Source organism: Doryrhamphus excisus, chromosome 20 (assembly GCF_030265055.1).
Source record: "Doryrhamphus excisus isolate RoL2022-K1 chromosome 20, RoL_Dexc_1.0, whole genome shotgun sequence".
In the NCBI taxonomy this organism is placed as follows: domain Eukaryota; kingdom Metazoa; phylum Chordata; class Actinopteri; order Syngnathiformes; family Syngnathidae; genus Doryrhamphus; species Doryrhamphus excisus.
Window position 1 is genome coordinate 16,657,802 of NC_080485.1, and position 16,923 is coordinate 16,674,724.

Consider the following 16,923-nt stretch of genomic DNA (forward strand, 5'->3'; position numbering starts at 1 on the left):
GATTTTGTCTATTAAAGGGTAGTTTGTGGGTTTTACCCACTTACGTTTTATACTTTAAATATATATATATTTTTGGAGGTAAAGCCCAAAAATACATAATGGAGGAGGAACTCGTCTTTTTTTTTGCTGATATTTTCTTTATTTAAAAAAATACCTTGGACATTTTTTCCTCCCCATTTTGCTCCGGACAGTACATATACAGTAATTATACATCCAGCATTACCACCAGCAAATACAGGAATATGAGCACATCATATACTGCCATATACAAATATTGGCAGAGTATAAATGAATGAAATGTTTCTCTTGATGAGGTTTTAGGAGGCCTTATTGGTATTTGTCGTGAAAAGGCGGAGGGGTCCAGGCCAGGTTTTGTGTGTCTCCTGTCCAAAAGTTGCCTGTGGGGCCATCAGGCCATGCAGGGGAGGGATGCTGCAATAATAATGGTTTTGTTTGATGTGACAAGGCTGATTTACTTACAAACTGATAGGCTTTTAATTGAGCGCCCCCACCCCGTTGGGGATGAAAGCAGTGAGAGTGCATTGAAAGGAAGCCATCCGGTGAATAGTCGGGCTGGGGGGGCATTTTCTACTTTTTCTCCTCATTCCAGCACCTCGTCCATCCTTCTCCTTCCTCCTGTGCTGCAGGGAAGTCAATCATGTTGCATTGTGTGTAAATAAAGTGGAGCTGACTACACGGTGTGTATGTCTTTGTTGGAGGTGACATTAATACATTTACACACCATAGCTTTCAGAAATGTGCTTCGCTGGTGGCTGCAAACTGCAAAGTGCAGCACAAAGACTCCTGTGCAAGTTGTCAAAATAAGGTATAAATATTTCATGGGCCGTGCCAGCCTGCTGTTTGATCCGGCTCATAAAAGTTGCTGAACTGTTCTTCATGCGCGGTGGAGCAGGACAGGAGATGTACCTTTTCTAACAAAAACAGCAACCTAAACTCTTCAAAAGCACCCCCCCATCATCTGTCCCCCCCTGGCATGTAATCAAGCACAACGGCTGACATAAATCAAGCTGCGGGATTGACGGGCCTCTTGACAAATAACTGATTGATTGCTCCCAAGCAGCATTGACACTTGACGGAGGGGGCGGAGATAGAAATAGAAAGGCCCTTGTATATCATATGAAAACATGTGACATTCACATCCCCTCCATCAACACGTTTTGCTCTATTCCTGTCAATGCTTGTCTGTTTGGGGGGGTGGGGGGTGTGGGGGGGCAGAGAGAGGGGAGGGTGGGGGCTGTTGGTTTTATGGTTGCCGGGTGAGAAAGGATGACACAAACCAACGTGGTTGTGCTGCTGCTTGAGCCTGAAAGAAAATACTACAGATACACCATACCTTCTTTTCAACCCCAACTTTCTACCTTTCAATACCCACATGACACCCAAAACTTCATATCTACTTCCTGAATGGACATGGACGTCTACTTATGTAGCGCTGGAGCTACAAAGGCCTGCAAGGGACCACAATTTATAGGTTAGTCCTCATCCAATACTATAACATTACTACTAGAACATGAGTACTATCAGGAATACCATGACATTACTACTAGTACATGAGTACTATCAGGAATATCATGACATTACTACCAGTACATGAGTACTACCAGGAGAACCAGAGTATAGAGGGGGAGTGGCTACCTGCTGTGGCCCAGCAGGGTGCACTGTATTCGGGCACACGCTCCGAGCAGCTGGTGTGGCAGTATGGAGGTTCTGGCCAATCTTTCGGGCATTTCAGGTGGCTGATCAGCCTTTTTGTGTGCTAGATGGGTTTTCCCTTTTCAGGGGAAGTTAAAGGGAAAAAAGAAGGGATGAAGTGTGCTCACCTGCACACTATAAGTAATCTCGATATCGGTCTGATAATGAACATGCACACAAAAAAATACCAGTCAGTTGAGTTCCACACTTGCAGTACTTGACAGTACTTGACATTGGTAATATCATATGGAATACTGGTGTGGAACGTAAAAACAGCAGACTGGTTCTGTCATATAAAGGATCTTTGACTAGGTTTTTGTCAGTCCTTCAAAACAGCAGTGTTCGTGTCGTAGATGATCTTTGACTGGTCGTCTGTGCCGTAGGTTGTCATAAACAGCAGAGCGCTCCTGTCACATGAATGATCTTGGAATATTCTAATATTGGTACAGTCCAGGGGTGGGCAAATGTCTTGACTCGTGGTTTTGACTCAAAGTTTATTATCACTTCATTCTGATGTGTTGATGTGTTTTGGTTGAAGACGTTTAGGGTCAACACGCGTGTTGATGAGGAGGCTGTGGCTTCAGTAGGAGTTTGGTTTATAATCTATTTTATTTCAGGTTCAATCAAAGTAACAAAGTCATCATGCAGTGTGCTGCCCTGAGACCTGGCAAACACCGACCAGGTTTACAAACAATAAGGGCAATTGTCTCTGATCTTCTTTTCTTCAGCAGTTGTTTACATGTCACACACCGAGGGGGCGGGGCTCCAGCAGGAAATCAAAGAATCCACATACAAACATCTGAATTGTGTTATTTTTCTCACTGGCGGGCTCCTGGAAAAAGATGTAAGCAGCCCGGATGTCTTAGTTTAGCGCCAACAGCAAAGCACCCGCATAGGAGCGCTTTGAAAAAAAGGAGTCAGCGTTCCCGGCAAGCAAAGATTCACACGGAAGCTCCGCCCCCTGCCGGCTGCTGTCAAAGCAAGAGGCTTCCAGGCTTCCAAGGAGGATGACGTCACATCCCCTTGACCCTCCAATCACCTCGGGGTCCCATTTGATTGGAAGGCGGCAAAGGCTTTAATCTCGGGACTAATTCAGCTCTTTTTTTCCCTCCGCAAGTGAAAACGTCTCCCAGTCGCTGGTGCGGGACTACAAGCGGGGAGGACGCGGACCGGGACGCACACGGCAGGCAGGCAGGCAGGCAGGCAGCGGCGGCACGGACCTGCGAGAACCAGCACCTCCTCCTTCCTTTTCTTTTTCCTCCGACCATCGGGATTATTATCGCCGTTGTTTTTCTCTGCGTCGTACCGCTTTTGTCCTTCCTTGATGAATGCGACCGAAGCCTCGCCGTCCACTTGGCTGAGCATTGGGACATGAGCACATCGCCCTCGGCGTCTGTCCTGACAAATCTCGCCGAAATCCGAGCCAGTGTTCGGGGAAGCAGCCAGCCAGCGTCTCTCCTTCCGCAGCAGCAGCAGCCGGCACCGCCGTCAGACCCGCTACGGCAAGCCAACAGACTCCCGGTGAAGGTTTTGAAAATGCTGACGGCACGTTCCGGACACATTTTGCACCCGGAGTACCTGCAGCCTTTACCCTCCACCCCCGTCAGCCCCATCGAGGTAAGCAGGGGGGGAAAGCACACATTTCTCATGTTTGATGCGACAAATTGGCGTGAATTAATGATTTTTTTTCTTATTTTGTCGGCCGCTCGCAGCTCGATGCCAAGAAAAGTCCGCTGGCCCTCCTGGCGCAGACCTGCTCCCAGATCGGCAAGCCGGACCCGCCGCCCTCCTCCAAGCTGTCCTCCGTCGCCTCCAACGGATCTAGCGACAAGGATTCTAAATCCGGCCCTTTGAAACTGAGCGACATCGGCGTGGACGACAAATCCAGCTTCAAGCCCTACTCCAAGCCGTCGGACAAGAAGGACTCCTCGGGCGTCTCCGCCGGAGCGGACAAGTCCGGTTTCCGAGTGCCGAGCGCCACCTGCCAGCCGTTCACGCCGCGTACAGGCAGCCCCAACTCCAGCACGTCGGCCTCTCCCATGCCGGCGGAGGGCAAATGCGGGGAGAGAGACGACGGCAAGAAGGACTCGGACTGCGGGAAAAGCGGCCCCGCGGACGGCTCGGCCACGTCCAGCCACAGCCGGATAAGCGTGAGCTGCGGTGGGATTAACGTGGAGGTGAACCAGCACCAGGAGACCACGCACGGCGCTAAGACCTCCGCGTCTTCCTCCTCGTCGGAGTCCCCCACGGTGACGTCCGTGTCGTCGGCCTCGGTGCTGGGCTCCGGGCTCGTGGCGCCGGTGTCCCCGTACAAACCGGGCCAGACCGTCTTCCCTCTGCCCCCGGCGGGCATGACGTACCCGGGCGGCCTCGCCGGGGCCTACGCGGGCTACCCGCAGCACTTCATGCCGCACGGAGGCAGCCTGGTGAACGCGCAGCTGGCCGGCTCGCTCGGCTGCAGCAAGGCCGGCTCCAGCCCGCTGGCCGGGGCGTCGCCGCCCTCCATCATGTCGGCCAGCCTGTGCAGAGACCCTTACTGCCTCAGCTACCACTGTGCCAGCCACTTGGCGGGCGCGGCCGGGGCGTCTTGCACCCACGACTCGGCCGCCGCGGCGGCGGCCAGCGCGCTCAAGTCCAGCTACCCCCTCATGTACCCGACGCACCCCATCCACGGAGTCCACACCTCGGCCCCCTCGTTCAGCGGACACCCCCTTTACCCGTACGGCTTTATGCTCCCCAACGACCCCCTGCCCCACGTTTGCAACTGGGTCTCCGCGAACGGACCGTGCGACAAGCGTTTCTCCTCCTCGGAGGAGCTCCTGAACCACCTGAGGACACACACCGCTTTCACCGGGGCGGAGAAGCTCATTTCCGGCTACCCGGGCTCCTCCTCGCTGGCCAGCGCGGCCGCTGCGGCCATGGCCTGCCACATGCACATGCCCCCGTCCGGGGCCCCCGGCAGCCCCGGGACTCTGGCTCTGCGGAGCCCGCACCACGCGCTGGGACTCGGCAGCCGCTACCACCCGTACTCCAAAAGCCCCCTGCCGACCCCCGGGGCCCCCGTCCCGGTCCCGGCAGCCACCGGGCCGTACTACTCCCCGTATGCGCTGTACGGCCAGAGACTCACCACAGCGTCGGCGCTGGGGTACCAGTGAGGGACGCAGACGGGACTTTGCAAAGTTTATAAGAATAGAAAGAATGCAAATAGAAAGACTTTTATATGAGCGTGGGGGGGAAGGGGGGGGGGGGGTCCGTGGACTTCAGACTGTATTTATTTATGCGTCTGCTGCAACGGCAGGCGGCCATGGAAGGAACCTACTCCAGCCAGTCATAAAGTGCATTACGTCCAAACGGAACTCGATGGCTTCAAGTGGATGACGAGGCTTTTTGTTTTTATTCAAGAGGAGAGCCCACGCACACACACGCACACACACACACACACACGCTAGAGTACTAATTGAAACTAGGGTTCCTGATTTGATGTTCATTTGAAATTGCTATGATTGTATTTGTTCTTTATTTAAGAAAAAAATGTCTCACTGAGAAGAAAATAATTTACATGCATGTTATTTTGTTGTTTCCTTTCAAAAATCAGAAATTGTCCACATTAGAATTATTTTTCAGGTGTATACCATGGGGGGAGAATTGGTATTTTTTTGTATGTATCCTGGAAAAAATAAGAAATACTTGTGTTCCATATCTCCGTGTGCCTCATTGACTTGATTGACGGCTCTAAAGTGTTCACCCGTTGGTGTCTCCTTCCACGCTTAGAAGATACCAGGAGTGTTTGATTTCCAGGAGAAAGAAATCATTTTCAATCCTTTGCTCTTTTAAAAATACAGCAGCTCCGATGGAAGGAGGACATATTAGTCCAGTATTTCACTGCAGTTATGCTGCCATATTTAGGGGAAATCATATTTACATTGGGCGTGTACTATTTCATATTCATGTTGAACGCTGGGAAAAAATACGGCTTGCAGTTTTTTATTTTCAAATGAGGTAAAAAAAAATGTGGACGATATTTGATAACGGCAGAGATTTTTTATTTAAAATCAAAAGTGGTCTGCACGGAATATCACCGCGTTATCTCAAATCTAAAATCTTTTCATTTTTAAAATGTGTTTTTTTAAATGCAATGGTTTGCACATCCGCGGACATAAAAGTAAATGTGAAAATGATAATATTTATATGTAATTCTAACATGGTTACATTTTTAAAATACGCGGCACACACACACACACACACACACACTCTCATGTCAACACTTGTGTTTGCATGGCCAATAAGGTGAACTGCATGCTTTAAAAAAAGATGATTTCATGTACAGCTCCTCCAGCTCCATGTCCTCCATGTCCTCCATGTTCTCCATGTCCTCCATGTCCTCCTGGACTTCCCAAAGCCAACAAAGCAGCCGTGCGTCCTCCAAAGTCACGACGGAGTAGGAGAGCCTTTTCCATTTTGACCCACTCACGGTGCCTTTGCTGTGGAGGTGCAATTCATCATGCACCCCCGTCATGTCACCGAGGGTGGGGGTGCGGCGGGGACACGTGCACGTGAGACTCCCGCCTTGCCACGCAGGGCCTCCGTATCCCCACGGCGTGGAGATGCGTGGAGATGACGCCACACAGCAAGAGGAGAGCCGGATTAGGAAGCTTTGCAAGGGTATTAGTGGATATTCACTTTGTCCATCGGGGCCTAGAGAAGGCTTACGGGAAAGTGCAGAAAGGAGCTTTTTGGGAGGATTTACGAGGGGAAAAGTCCTTTTTGGTGAGTGAAAGCGGACCCAAAGACATCCCATACAAGAGCTGCTCAATTTAGATGCTCGTCTATGGCGGTGTTACTTTTGTTTTTAAGCTAAATAATGTACCAAAAATATGACATAGCGCTACCAGCATGATGCAGAAGAGTTGCACTCCACTGGAAAGTACGACCACAAGAATAAACACGCCTTCATATAATAGCACTTGGAGGCAAATGAGCAGCCTTGTAATGCTGAGCGTTTCTGATTGAGCTTTTGTATTGCGTTATTGTCACTTCAAGCATAATACATGAACGGAATTACACAGCTGCACATTCAGTTTGGCAAATGTACAAAATACACGTCGAAGGTAGACACCACACCATGTGTGTTTCCGACCAAAAGATTATTTATTACACAAACGTTTTTACACTGTCAAGCTAGCAATGACATCCAATACAAGAGCTGCATGAAACAATTCTACATTTACAAATACACTCACCTACGATTTGTAGTTTGCAGTGTTTTTGTTTTTCTAGCTAAATAATGGAACAAAAACATTGCAAAGCGACATCAGCAGGACGCAGAACACCCCGCTGACCCCACTGGAAAATCCAACCACAATAATAAACCTGTTTCCAATCAATAGCATTCCCATCGCTACCAACACCGTTAGCATGCTGGGCTTTCCTGAGGGGGTTTCGTATTGTACACGTATCTCGTGTTCTCGCCAATGATCAAATGCATCGTCATCGTGACGCTACACCGACACAATTCCATCACACGACGTACACATGGCGCTTAACAGAATAAATAAATCACTTTACTCAGCTTCCTGGCGATCTTCTAATGACGGCCATTACAAGATCACTCATCTAGTAGTTGTAGTTTGCAGTGGGGGTTGTTGGTTTAGCAGCAAACAACGAGAAAGCAATATCAGCACGATGCAGAAGACTATGACGCACGCCACAAACTCCAAGCACAATCCTAAACATGTCTTACAAGAACGCCGCCGCCATGATGGGACAGGAACACCATGACATCATCAATACAAGAGCTGTATTAAAAATGATGCATTTTCTAATGTAACACAGTGTGCAGTGTTTTCAGTAGAAAGAGCTACCAGCATGATGCAGAACATTTTTACACAAAAAGGCAAATTACAACCACAATACTAAACGTGTTTTCAACCAATAACACGTCAACACAAATGACTATTGTCTTTATTGTGTTTTTTTATGGAGCTTTTGCATTACATCTCATGGAATCGTCACAGATCAACGTTAAGCCTGAAATAATAAGTCATGCTAGATTTTAGTGAGTGTTGCATCCATGCAAGTTTACTGGCAAGCGCTAAAGACGTCCCATACAAAACCTGCTTTAAAAATGATGCCTTTTCAATACAACACCGTGATAGCTATGTCATGCACAACTTTTTTTAATATCATGTAACCAAACTATTAGACAGAGCTACCAACATGATGCAGAACACCTTTTTAAAAGTGCAAAGTACAAGAACAATAATAAACACGTCTTAAATGAATACCGCTACCACACAAATGAGCAGCGTTACATTTGTAAGGTTTTTGAATGGAGGTTCTGCATTGCATCTCATGAACCCCATTAGCTAACCTTCCTCACACACAAAGCTGTGTAGAATATTTAAGCAGTGTTGCATCCAGGCTAGCTTCCTGACACAAGCTAATGCTAACAATACCAGAGCCGCATTAAAAAGTCTACATTTACTAATGCACTCATTTACTTGTTGCAGTTTGCAGTGTTGTTTTTGTAGCTAAATACTGCTCTCAGAACGATGCAGAATACTTTTATACAAGTGCAAAATACCACTACAATCATGAACACGTCTTAAATAAATACCACTTGAATACTAATGAGAAGTTTTATAATTGCAGTTTTTTTAATGGAGGTTTTGTATTGCATCTCACATTATCGTTCCTGGTCAAATGATGTTGGGACATGAACACAATTTATGTACACGATAATGTACACAATACACACCGTGTACGAGTAAAAACATAGCACATGATATCACCATGGTCCATGTAGCCGTATAGAGTAAAAACATAGCACATGATATCACCATGGTCCATGTAGCCGTATAGAAACATAGCACATGATATCACCATGGTCCATGTAGCCGTATAGAAACATAGCACATGATATCACCATGGTCCATGTAGCCGTATAGAAACATAGCACATGATATCACCATGGTCCATGTAGCCATATAGAATAGAAACATAGCACATGATATCACCATGGTCCATGTAGCCGTATAGCACATGATATCACCATGGTCCATGTAGCCGTATAGCACATGATATCACCATGGTCCATGTAGCCGTATAGCACATGATATCACCATGGTCCATGTAGCCGTATAGAAACATAGCACATGATACCACCATGGTCCATGTAGCCGTATAGCACATGATATCACCATGGTCCATGTAGCCGTATAGCACATGATATCACCATGGTCCATGTAGCCGTATAGCTCATGATATCACCATGGTCCATGTAGCCGTATAGCACATGATATCACCATGGTCCCTGTAGCCGTTTAGCACATGAAGTGTACTTTTCCTTTAAGACCAGAAATCGTGGATGCCACGGGAAGCTCCCACGCCGAGGCTGGTATCGCCATGAAAGCTGTCATTACTGTCACGTCTTCTTGGCTGTTTTGGGGGCGGGGGTGTCAGGGCGCCATTTGCAAACACCAGCGGAGGGAGCAATGATTATCTTTTACGACGTTGTTTTTACAGACAATCAAAGGTCACAACCGTGCAGGAACCGGAATCTTTATGATCACTTGACATTTTCCCTGCCGCAATTATGTCTCACAATTACATCTTGCATTTTTTTACCCCCCCGCCCCCCCCCCTCGAAGCAGCGTAGGATGTGTGCGGAAGCAGGCGTCAGTAAAAGTGTCACAGCAGGTGAAGCGCCACCAGATGACTTCTCATCTGCTAGCGTGGATTCACCAACGTCAGCGACCAAGGCCATAAACGCACCGCCTCCACGCCCCCTGTCTCCCCCCCTCCCCCCCTCGGCGTCTACCATGGATCACATCTTCTATATGCTCCTCATCATGCAGCATGCCAACCCTGACAGCAGGACTGTCATGGTGTTGGTCCCCAGTCGTTAGCATGCTAACCATGAAGAGTTCTTTAAGGACATGTCATGGTGTTGATTCCCAGTCGTTAGCATGCTAACTATGAAGAGTTCCTTTAAGAACATGTCATGGTGTTGGTCTCCAGTCGTTAGCATGCTAACTATGAAGAGTTCTATAAGAACATGTCATGGTGTTGATTCCCAGTCGTTAGCATGCTAACTATGAAAAGTTCTATAAGAACATGTCATGGTGTTGGTCTCCAGTTGTTAGCATGCTAACTATGAGTCATTAGCATGCTAACTATGAATGGTTCTTTAAGAACATGTCATGGTGTTGGGCTCCCGTCATTAGCATGCTAGCTATGAAGAGTTCTATAAGAACATATCATGGTGTTGGTCTCCAGCCGTTATCATGTTAACTATGAGTCATTAGCATGCTAACTATGAATAGTTCTTTAAGACATGTCATGGTGTTGATCCCCAGTCGTTAGCATGCTAACTATGAAGAGTTCTATAAGAACATGTCATGGTGTTGGGCTCCCGTCGTTAGCATGCTAACTATGAAGAGTTCCTTTCCAGTACTTGGTTAAATTGCGATAAAATGTTTCCAAAGAAAGGTATCAGCAGTGGAGTCCTGCTGACGTCTTCCTCGGCTGTGATGAATACGAGGAGAGGAGGCGTTGAGGTGAGGGTGTGACCTCTTTCGGGTGCGAAGGTGACGTGGTCCCACCAAGGGACCTTCAAAGTAAAGCTGAGAGTGACGTGGGCGTGCAAGGTGAGGTGGGGAGAGAGAGTAATAAAAGAAGTTGAAGGTTTGGCTTCCAGGGAACTCGTTTGTCCTGAACGCGCTAATGACAAAGTACGCCTTCGCCCTGGGAAAGTATGCTAGCCAAGCCTAGCTAGCCAAGCCTAGCTAGCCAAGCCTAGCTAGCCAAGCCTAGCTAGCCAAGCCTAGCTAGCCAAGCCTAGCTAGCCAAGCCTAGCTAGCCAAGCCTAGCTAGCCAAGCCTAGCTAGCCAAGCCTAGCTAGCCAAGCCTAGCTAGCCAAGCCTAGCTAGCATACTACTCGTACTGCTCATGCTCCACATCCACGCTGCCATCTCACCTTTCTACGTGTCGTATTTCTACAATGGTTCCACAGCCTAGCAAAGTACTCACAGTACATGTGAAGAAATCATATTCATACTACATTGAATACAGTACTCTTTAGTACTCTTTACAACGCCACAAGGATGGAGGAGTACTACATCATGTACTTGCACCTACAGAATAAATACAGTATTCACCCAAATATTCAAACTTTACATCCATCCATTTCCTGACTGGACTTACTGGGCCATACTGGTGTGTAGTACAGACCTACTGGGCCATACTGGTGTGTGGTGGGGACTTACTGGGCCATACTGGTGTGTAGTACAGACCTACTGGGCCATACTGGTGTGCAGTACAGACCTACTGGGCCATACTGGTGTGTGGTGGGGACTTACTGGAACATACTGGTGTGTAGTACAGACCTACTGGGCCATACTGGTGTGTGGTGGGGACTTACTGGGCCATACTGGTGTGTAGTACAGACCTACTGGGCCATACTGGTGTGCAGTACAGACCTACTGGGCCATACTGGTGTGTGGTGGGGACTTACTGGGCCATACTGGTGTGTAGTACAGACTTACTGGGCCATACTGGTGTGTGGTGGGGACTTACTGGAACATACTGGTGTGTAGTACAGACCTACTGGGCCATACTGGTGTGTGGTGGGGACTTACTGGGCCATACTGGTGTGTAGTACAGACTTACTGGGCCATACTGGTGTGTGGTGGGGACTTACCGGTCCATACTGGTGTGCAGTACAGACCTACTGGTCCATACTGGTGTGTAGTACAGACCTACTGGTCCATACTGGTGTGTGGTGGGGACTTACTGGAACATACTGGTGTGTAGTACAGACCTACTGGGCCATACTGGTGTGTGGTGGGGACTTACCGGGCCATACTGGTGTGCAGTACAGACCTACTGGTCCATACTGGTGTGCAGTAGAGCAGACCAGTAAGCAAGGAAAGGACCAGTATGAGAGCCTCCAGGGAGCGTGTGCAGTAAGAGCAGCCATCTATAACACTTATGTGATGGAGGAGAGCTATATTTATCAGGCGGATATAAAGTATTCACCTATTACCAGCCGGCACATTACTTGGGCGATTCATTCACGTCAGCAGAGCAAACAATTACCCAAGCGCCGCCACCGCCGCCGCCGTCCGGCTTCCGGGGCCGTGCGAGGTCCAATGGAGACCTCTCCCAGGAAATAAGAGCAGAGCGGGACATTCCTCAGCTCATCCAAACGCTCCGTGAGGAGATCAAACATTGATCTCGGGCAGGCCGGCGTATTAAGGGCGGAGCGGGGCAGACTAATGGGCCTGACCGGGAGACAAATTGGGCCGGGCGTCCCGGCAACGCCGCCCCGGGAAATATGGCGCTATAGCATCATTTTTATTGCTTTACTGCATTTTAGTCTTAAGTGAGAAATCCAGCAGAGAATGAGCTGCCTTCTAGTAGCAAAGCTTTATTTGGATTAGCATCCATGGACGACATAAGCATCATCACACGGGGAAGATGCTTCTTGGTTATTATATTTTGGTTATTATGGTGGAAAAGAAGGAAAGAAATTGTGATAATTGCATCATCCCACCAAAAGAGGAGAAAATGGCTTGTCTTCCATCAATTATGTAACAATGACTTGAAGGAACCAGTTTTGGGGGCCTTTCTAGCAGGACCAAATACCTTCATGAAGAATGACTTGATGATATTGGACTCGTGACTCTGGCGCCTCCTCAGGCCAGAGGTGGTACTACACGGGAGGGGCTGCAGAAACTTCATGTAGGCAGGATCATACAGTATTTGTACTATGTTTAAATATACTTGGATGTTGTACATTAGCAAAATGACTTAAGGATTAATTCACTAAATCATAATATATTGAAATACACGTAAAAATACATTTTAAATAATAAATGTAATGACTACTACAACAAAAAACATTTTTAAAATAAATAATAGTATAATTATTGAAATGTTTAATTAATGGAATTGACTTAAATCATGTAATATTAATTACAATAATTCTAATCAATAAATCTAATATTAATATATTTTTTATTATTAATATATAAATAATTAATATATTAATAATTATATATAATAATATAATAATTATAATTAATTATAATAATAATAATTAATTATAATAATTATAATAATGGAATAATATTCCATTACTATTTTTAAAATATATTTAAATGATTAAATTAATTAAAAAAATCAGTAAATAAATAATAAATGATGTATTCATTGTTTATTTTTCAAATATAAGAATGGTATTGGTAGCCTTGAAAAGGTTGGAAGAAGTACGAGAGGACGAGTGGTTCCTCAGGTGGACTGGGGTTCCTCAGGTGGACTGAGGTTCCTCAGGTAGACTAAAGGTCCTCAGGTGGACTGAGGTTCCTCAGGTGGACTGAGGAAAAGGCGCCTCAAAGGTCAGCAAACCAAAGGAGAGCTACCATGATCCTTTTTAGACGGATGAAGATAAGTCAGCAGCTCATCTCCATCTGCTCGTAGAAGAGAGAAGATGCTGGAAGACCTCCTCTTTTGGTGACCTCCTACTGAGACGTCTACGTGGAATGATTGGATGGTTTTGAGAGCCAAGGAAGGTTCCCCCCTGTGTGAGCTTGTCAGTCGTCCCCCCCCCCCCCCCCCCAAAAAAAAGGCAGCGTACGCGTGTGGTGATCCAGCCGCTAATTGTCTCCAGCGTGCAACATGGCAGCAGACATTAAGCAGCCTTCCAAGTCTTCTCACACAACAAGGTAACATCAACACGCTCCGTCAAAAAGGCAGAAACAAATAAGAGAAGAGACGCAAGTTTGAAGCCAGAAGATCTGTCATGTGACTGATTCCCTCCACCAGGAGGCAGGAGAGCAGGTAAATAAGAGGGAACGGGGCATCGAACATGCGGCTAATAACTGATGTTATGACTTTGGCATTTGCTCTGACACGCGTCTGAGACAGGAGCATTAAAAGACATCCACTGCCTGACAGCTACCGCGGCTACCGCGCCCCCCCCAGGCGGGAAGGATTCTCATTTTGATGACTGTGTCAGTCAGGCTGAAGCCTGTCTCCCGCGCTCACAAACGCAACACGGAGAACGCCCGTCACCCCCAGACCGCGGCAGGCGGCGCTCCGGTGGCCCGGTGCGGCCTGGGGGCCGCCTGCCAACCACCTCTACTTCTCTTTGGCCTGGCACGTTCTAATGATGGAAATAAACCAAACTGGTGATGGTGGATCATAACATACGACGGGAAGAAAGGCCCGCCTGCCTTTAGCTTTGTTTTTAGCCCTGAATGAACGTATGGATTTATTGGTTTTATTTTAATGCATCTTTTACTCAACTCGATTTTCTGAGTACTCTGAAAAGCGCTATACAAATATAATGTATTATTATTATTATTATTATTATTATAAATGTTACTTGGGAATGAAGTCAACATTGATGAGGAGTATCCCCTTTAGAGCTTGTAGTGCTGCATGGTATCGGAAGTATCGACACTCCAGTATGGATACTAGATACTGTATGAACCTGATATCACGTCTCCTCAATGCTTGTTATCAATATTCATCGTCATGGCGACAAAGTGAGGGACTGATACTGGATATCTGAGACTGATACTGATATCTTCTCCATCTTCTCCATCTTCTCCATCTTCTCCATCCGGGTTCGCTTAGTCCAAGAAAGTCAAAGCGGTTTTTGACTTTCTTTCATTCCTCAGCGTGAGGTGGTAAAGAGTTGGGGGCACCTTGGTAGGAAAGAGTAGGCACCCCTACTGGGGATTTCATAAAAAACGATGGGGTCGGGACACCAGCAGTCGTGGTTGTTATGAGGGACGACTACGCTAATAAATCAGCCAATCAGGCGTTCCCGGGGGTTGCGTACATTTAGCCATTGGTGGGTCTTCACATAAAACTACTTAGGGCGGAATGGATGCATGCTCATTCAGGTGACAACCCCCCTGTGTGGACGTTAGGAGCATAGAAACACGAGAACAGGAACGTGGCCCCGTCCTCACAGGGGTCCCCCAACTAAAAGGGAAGTCTTCCCCCTCCGGTAGGAACCGGAACGACTGATGTCACAGCAGGAAGCAGGAAGCAACATGAAAACGGGAACAGGTAAAAATATCGAGAAAAGCATCGTGAAGCGAGTCCAACTTATTGGAGTGTTTTGACAAAGCGGCGAGGAGAAATGCGCGGGTCAGACGTGCCCGTCCTGACAGCTCTGAGTGATGCGCACCTTGGCGGAGGCGCTCCACCCGCCACCCTAATGGAATCCAGGAGGACCGGACCATCCGCCGTGAATCCTTCATAAAAGAGCGAGCTGGGAGTTTATCACCCGGGATGGGAAGCATGTTACATTTGCCACTTTAAAGAAGACGAATGGGTCACTCGGCCATTTACATTCTCATACATTTTCATGAATCTTCCTCCAAGTGAATTTGATCTATCGGTAACAAGATGAATGATGAGCATAAAGCGGCGGCAGCTCTGGCATCAACCATCCGTCATCCCGTGCCAAGTCTGTTACTTTGACGAGACGCCCGTCCGTCTTAGCAACCTTGCTCAGGAGTCGGGAGAAAGTGCAGACTCTTTCCATCCGACACTTTCGCTTACAAGCACGCTGTGTTCGATAGCGCCTGCGTACGGCGCCTTTGTGGACGAGCGCCAAGGTGAACAAAGCCTGGTTGTGTTGGACGGAGACGCTCAGCCGAGCGGCGAGCGGGAAAATAAGCTGAAAGCCTCGCTTTGCACTCGCCAGCAGCGTGAAACGAGGACGGCGAGGGGAGTCGGTCCGCAGGAAGCACGGCGAATAGAGCGGTCCGAGGGACGAGAGCGATGGCGGGGGGCGTCGCCGTCCACATCCTTCAGTTCCTTCCCTCCTGTTATTACACGCATGGCGTCCGCCGCTCGGATGCGAGCGTTTGGAACCTTTCACAGGAATCATCTGACTGTCGCTGGGATGAAGCGTTTAGGGCCGAAGGGACGGATCCTGGCGGGAACCCGCGTTGTCATTTAAAAGCCGTACGTGGTCACCAGCGAGCGAGGGCGGTGTGCTGCGGACAGAATGATGCATCGCCCCGCCGGGTCCAAATGATGATTTTATTCCTCACCTCTAATTTGGCCGCATGCTACCGATGGAGACTGCGAGCCTGACCCAACATCCGACGCTGACGTCACGTCCAACGCCGGCCTCTCGCTGACAGACCCAACACGGCCTCGCACGGGCGGGGGCCTGGGGGTAATTTACACCCGGATGGGCGACGTCAGGGCTGCCCGTGGGGAGCGCCGCCACGGAGAAGGCAGCTCCTGTCTGCAGCGGCCGTGTGACAAAGCTGAGAGCTCCCAGACGCCGGCGTGATTAATGACTTACGCCAAGGCGGCGTGGAAGGCGGGTAATTAGCTGCAGCCTGATTAAAGACAAGTAAACTTCTGCTGATAACCCGATTGTGTTTCTCCCGAGCGCCAAGGCATGTGGCATGTGGAAGCTCTTACTGCCAGGCTTTGCAAGAAGCAGACCAACGTTGAGGATGATGAATGTGGTCTCCAACAGGCGTACGCAGCCTCTAATTTCAAACTATTTAGCGCGTGACATATTGGCGTTGTGTGCGCTGCGTCTCCCTGCAGTCATGTTTGCGGTCCGTGACGTGCTCCAACTTTCAGAGGGCGGCTGTTTTGCATCTGGCGGGGGTATGAATAACGTTTTGTGCTGGCCCCGTTCCTTTGCACACCTTGGGTTTCTCCCCCCCGCCCTGTCCAAACATTGACTCCGCTTTATTAGCGAAACAGGAGAGTGGCAGCCCGCCACGCAAAGTCCTCGACGAGCAGATTGTTAGACTTGTGGCTGTCGAGGAGCGGACGGGACGGCCGAAGACGAGCCAGAAAGCGGACAGCAGTCGGCTGGATGGAGGTTGGATGAAGAAGGCTTGCAGTCGGCTGCCAAAGTTACGTCTTGCTTTGGGCTACGACCGACGAACAAACGCAGCAGGAGAACAATGGACAGCAACTTCACGTCACGACGCTGACCATTTCAGCTTCCAGGCTCGTAGATCAGCTCGGAAAGCAGAGTCGGGTCCAAGGTCACTGCTGGATCTCACATCTCACAGAGGTTCTGCTGCATATGAATACAAATACAGTATGCTAACAGAGGTTCTGTAGTATGCTAACAGAGGTTCCGCTGTGTATGAGTAGAAACACAGTATGCTAACAGAGGTTCTTCAGTATGCTAACAGAGGTTCTGCTGCA

At 48.3% G+C, this 16,923-nt stretch overlaps 2 protein-coding genes across 2 annotated transcripts in view; one reads left to right on the forward strand and one right to left on the reverse strand.

The window, feature by feature from the left end:
* Positions 1-16,923, reverse strand: part of LOC131107844 (leucine-rich melanocyte differentiation-associated protein-like) — a 267,408-nt gene that overhangs the window by 208,384 nt on the left and 42,101 nt on the right. The window lies entirely within an intron of this gene.
* LOC131107842 (zinc finger protein 503-like) lies at positions 1,396-5,941 on the forward strand. Its single transcript, XM_058058237.1, has 3 exons — positions 1,396-1,492; positions 2,831-3,330; positions 3,426-5,941. The coding sequence occupies exons 1-3, from the start codon at positions 1,426-1,428 to the stop codon at positions 4,866-4,868; spliced, it is 2,010 nt and encodes a 669-aa protein (XP_057914220.1). The 5' UTR covers positions 1,396-1,425; the 3' UTR covers positions 4,869-5,941.

Bases quoted from the DNA above. Each gene is read 5' to 3' on its own strand.
- LOC131107842 (XM_058058237.1), top strand. From the start codon at position 1,426: ATGGACATGGACGTCTACTTATGTAGCGCTGGAGCTACAAAGGCCTGC. The intron at 1,493-2,830 runs GTTAGTCCTCAT...TCCCTCCGCAAG, and splicing joins CAAGGGACCACAATTTATAG to TGAAAACGTCTCCCAGTCGC. The intron at 3,331-3,425 runs GTAAGCAGGGGG...GGCCGCTCGCAG, and splicing joins CCCCCGTCAGCCCCATCGAG to CTCGATGCCAAGAAAAGTCC.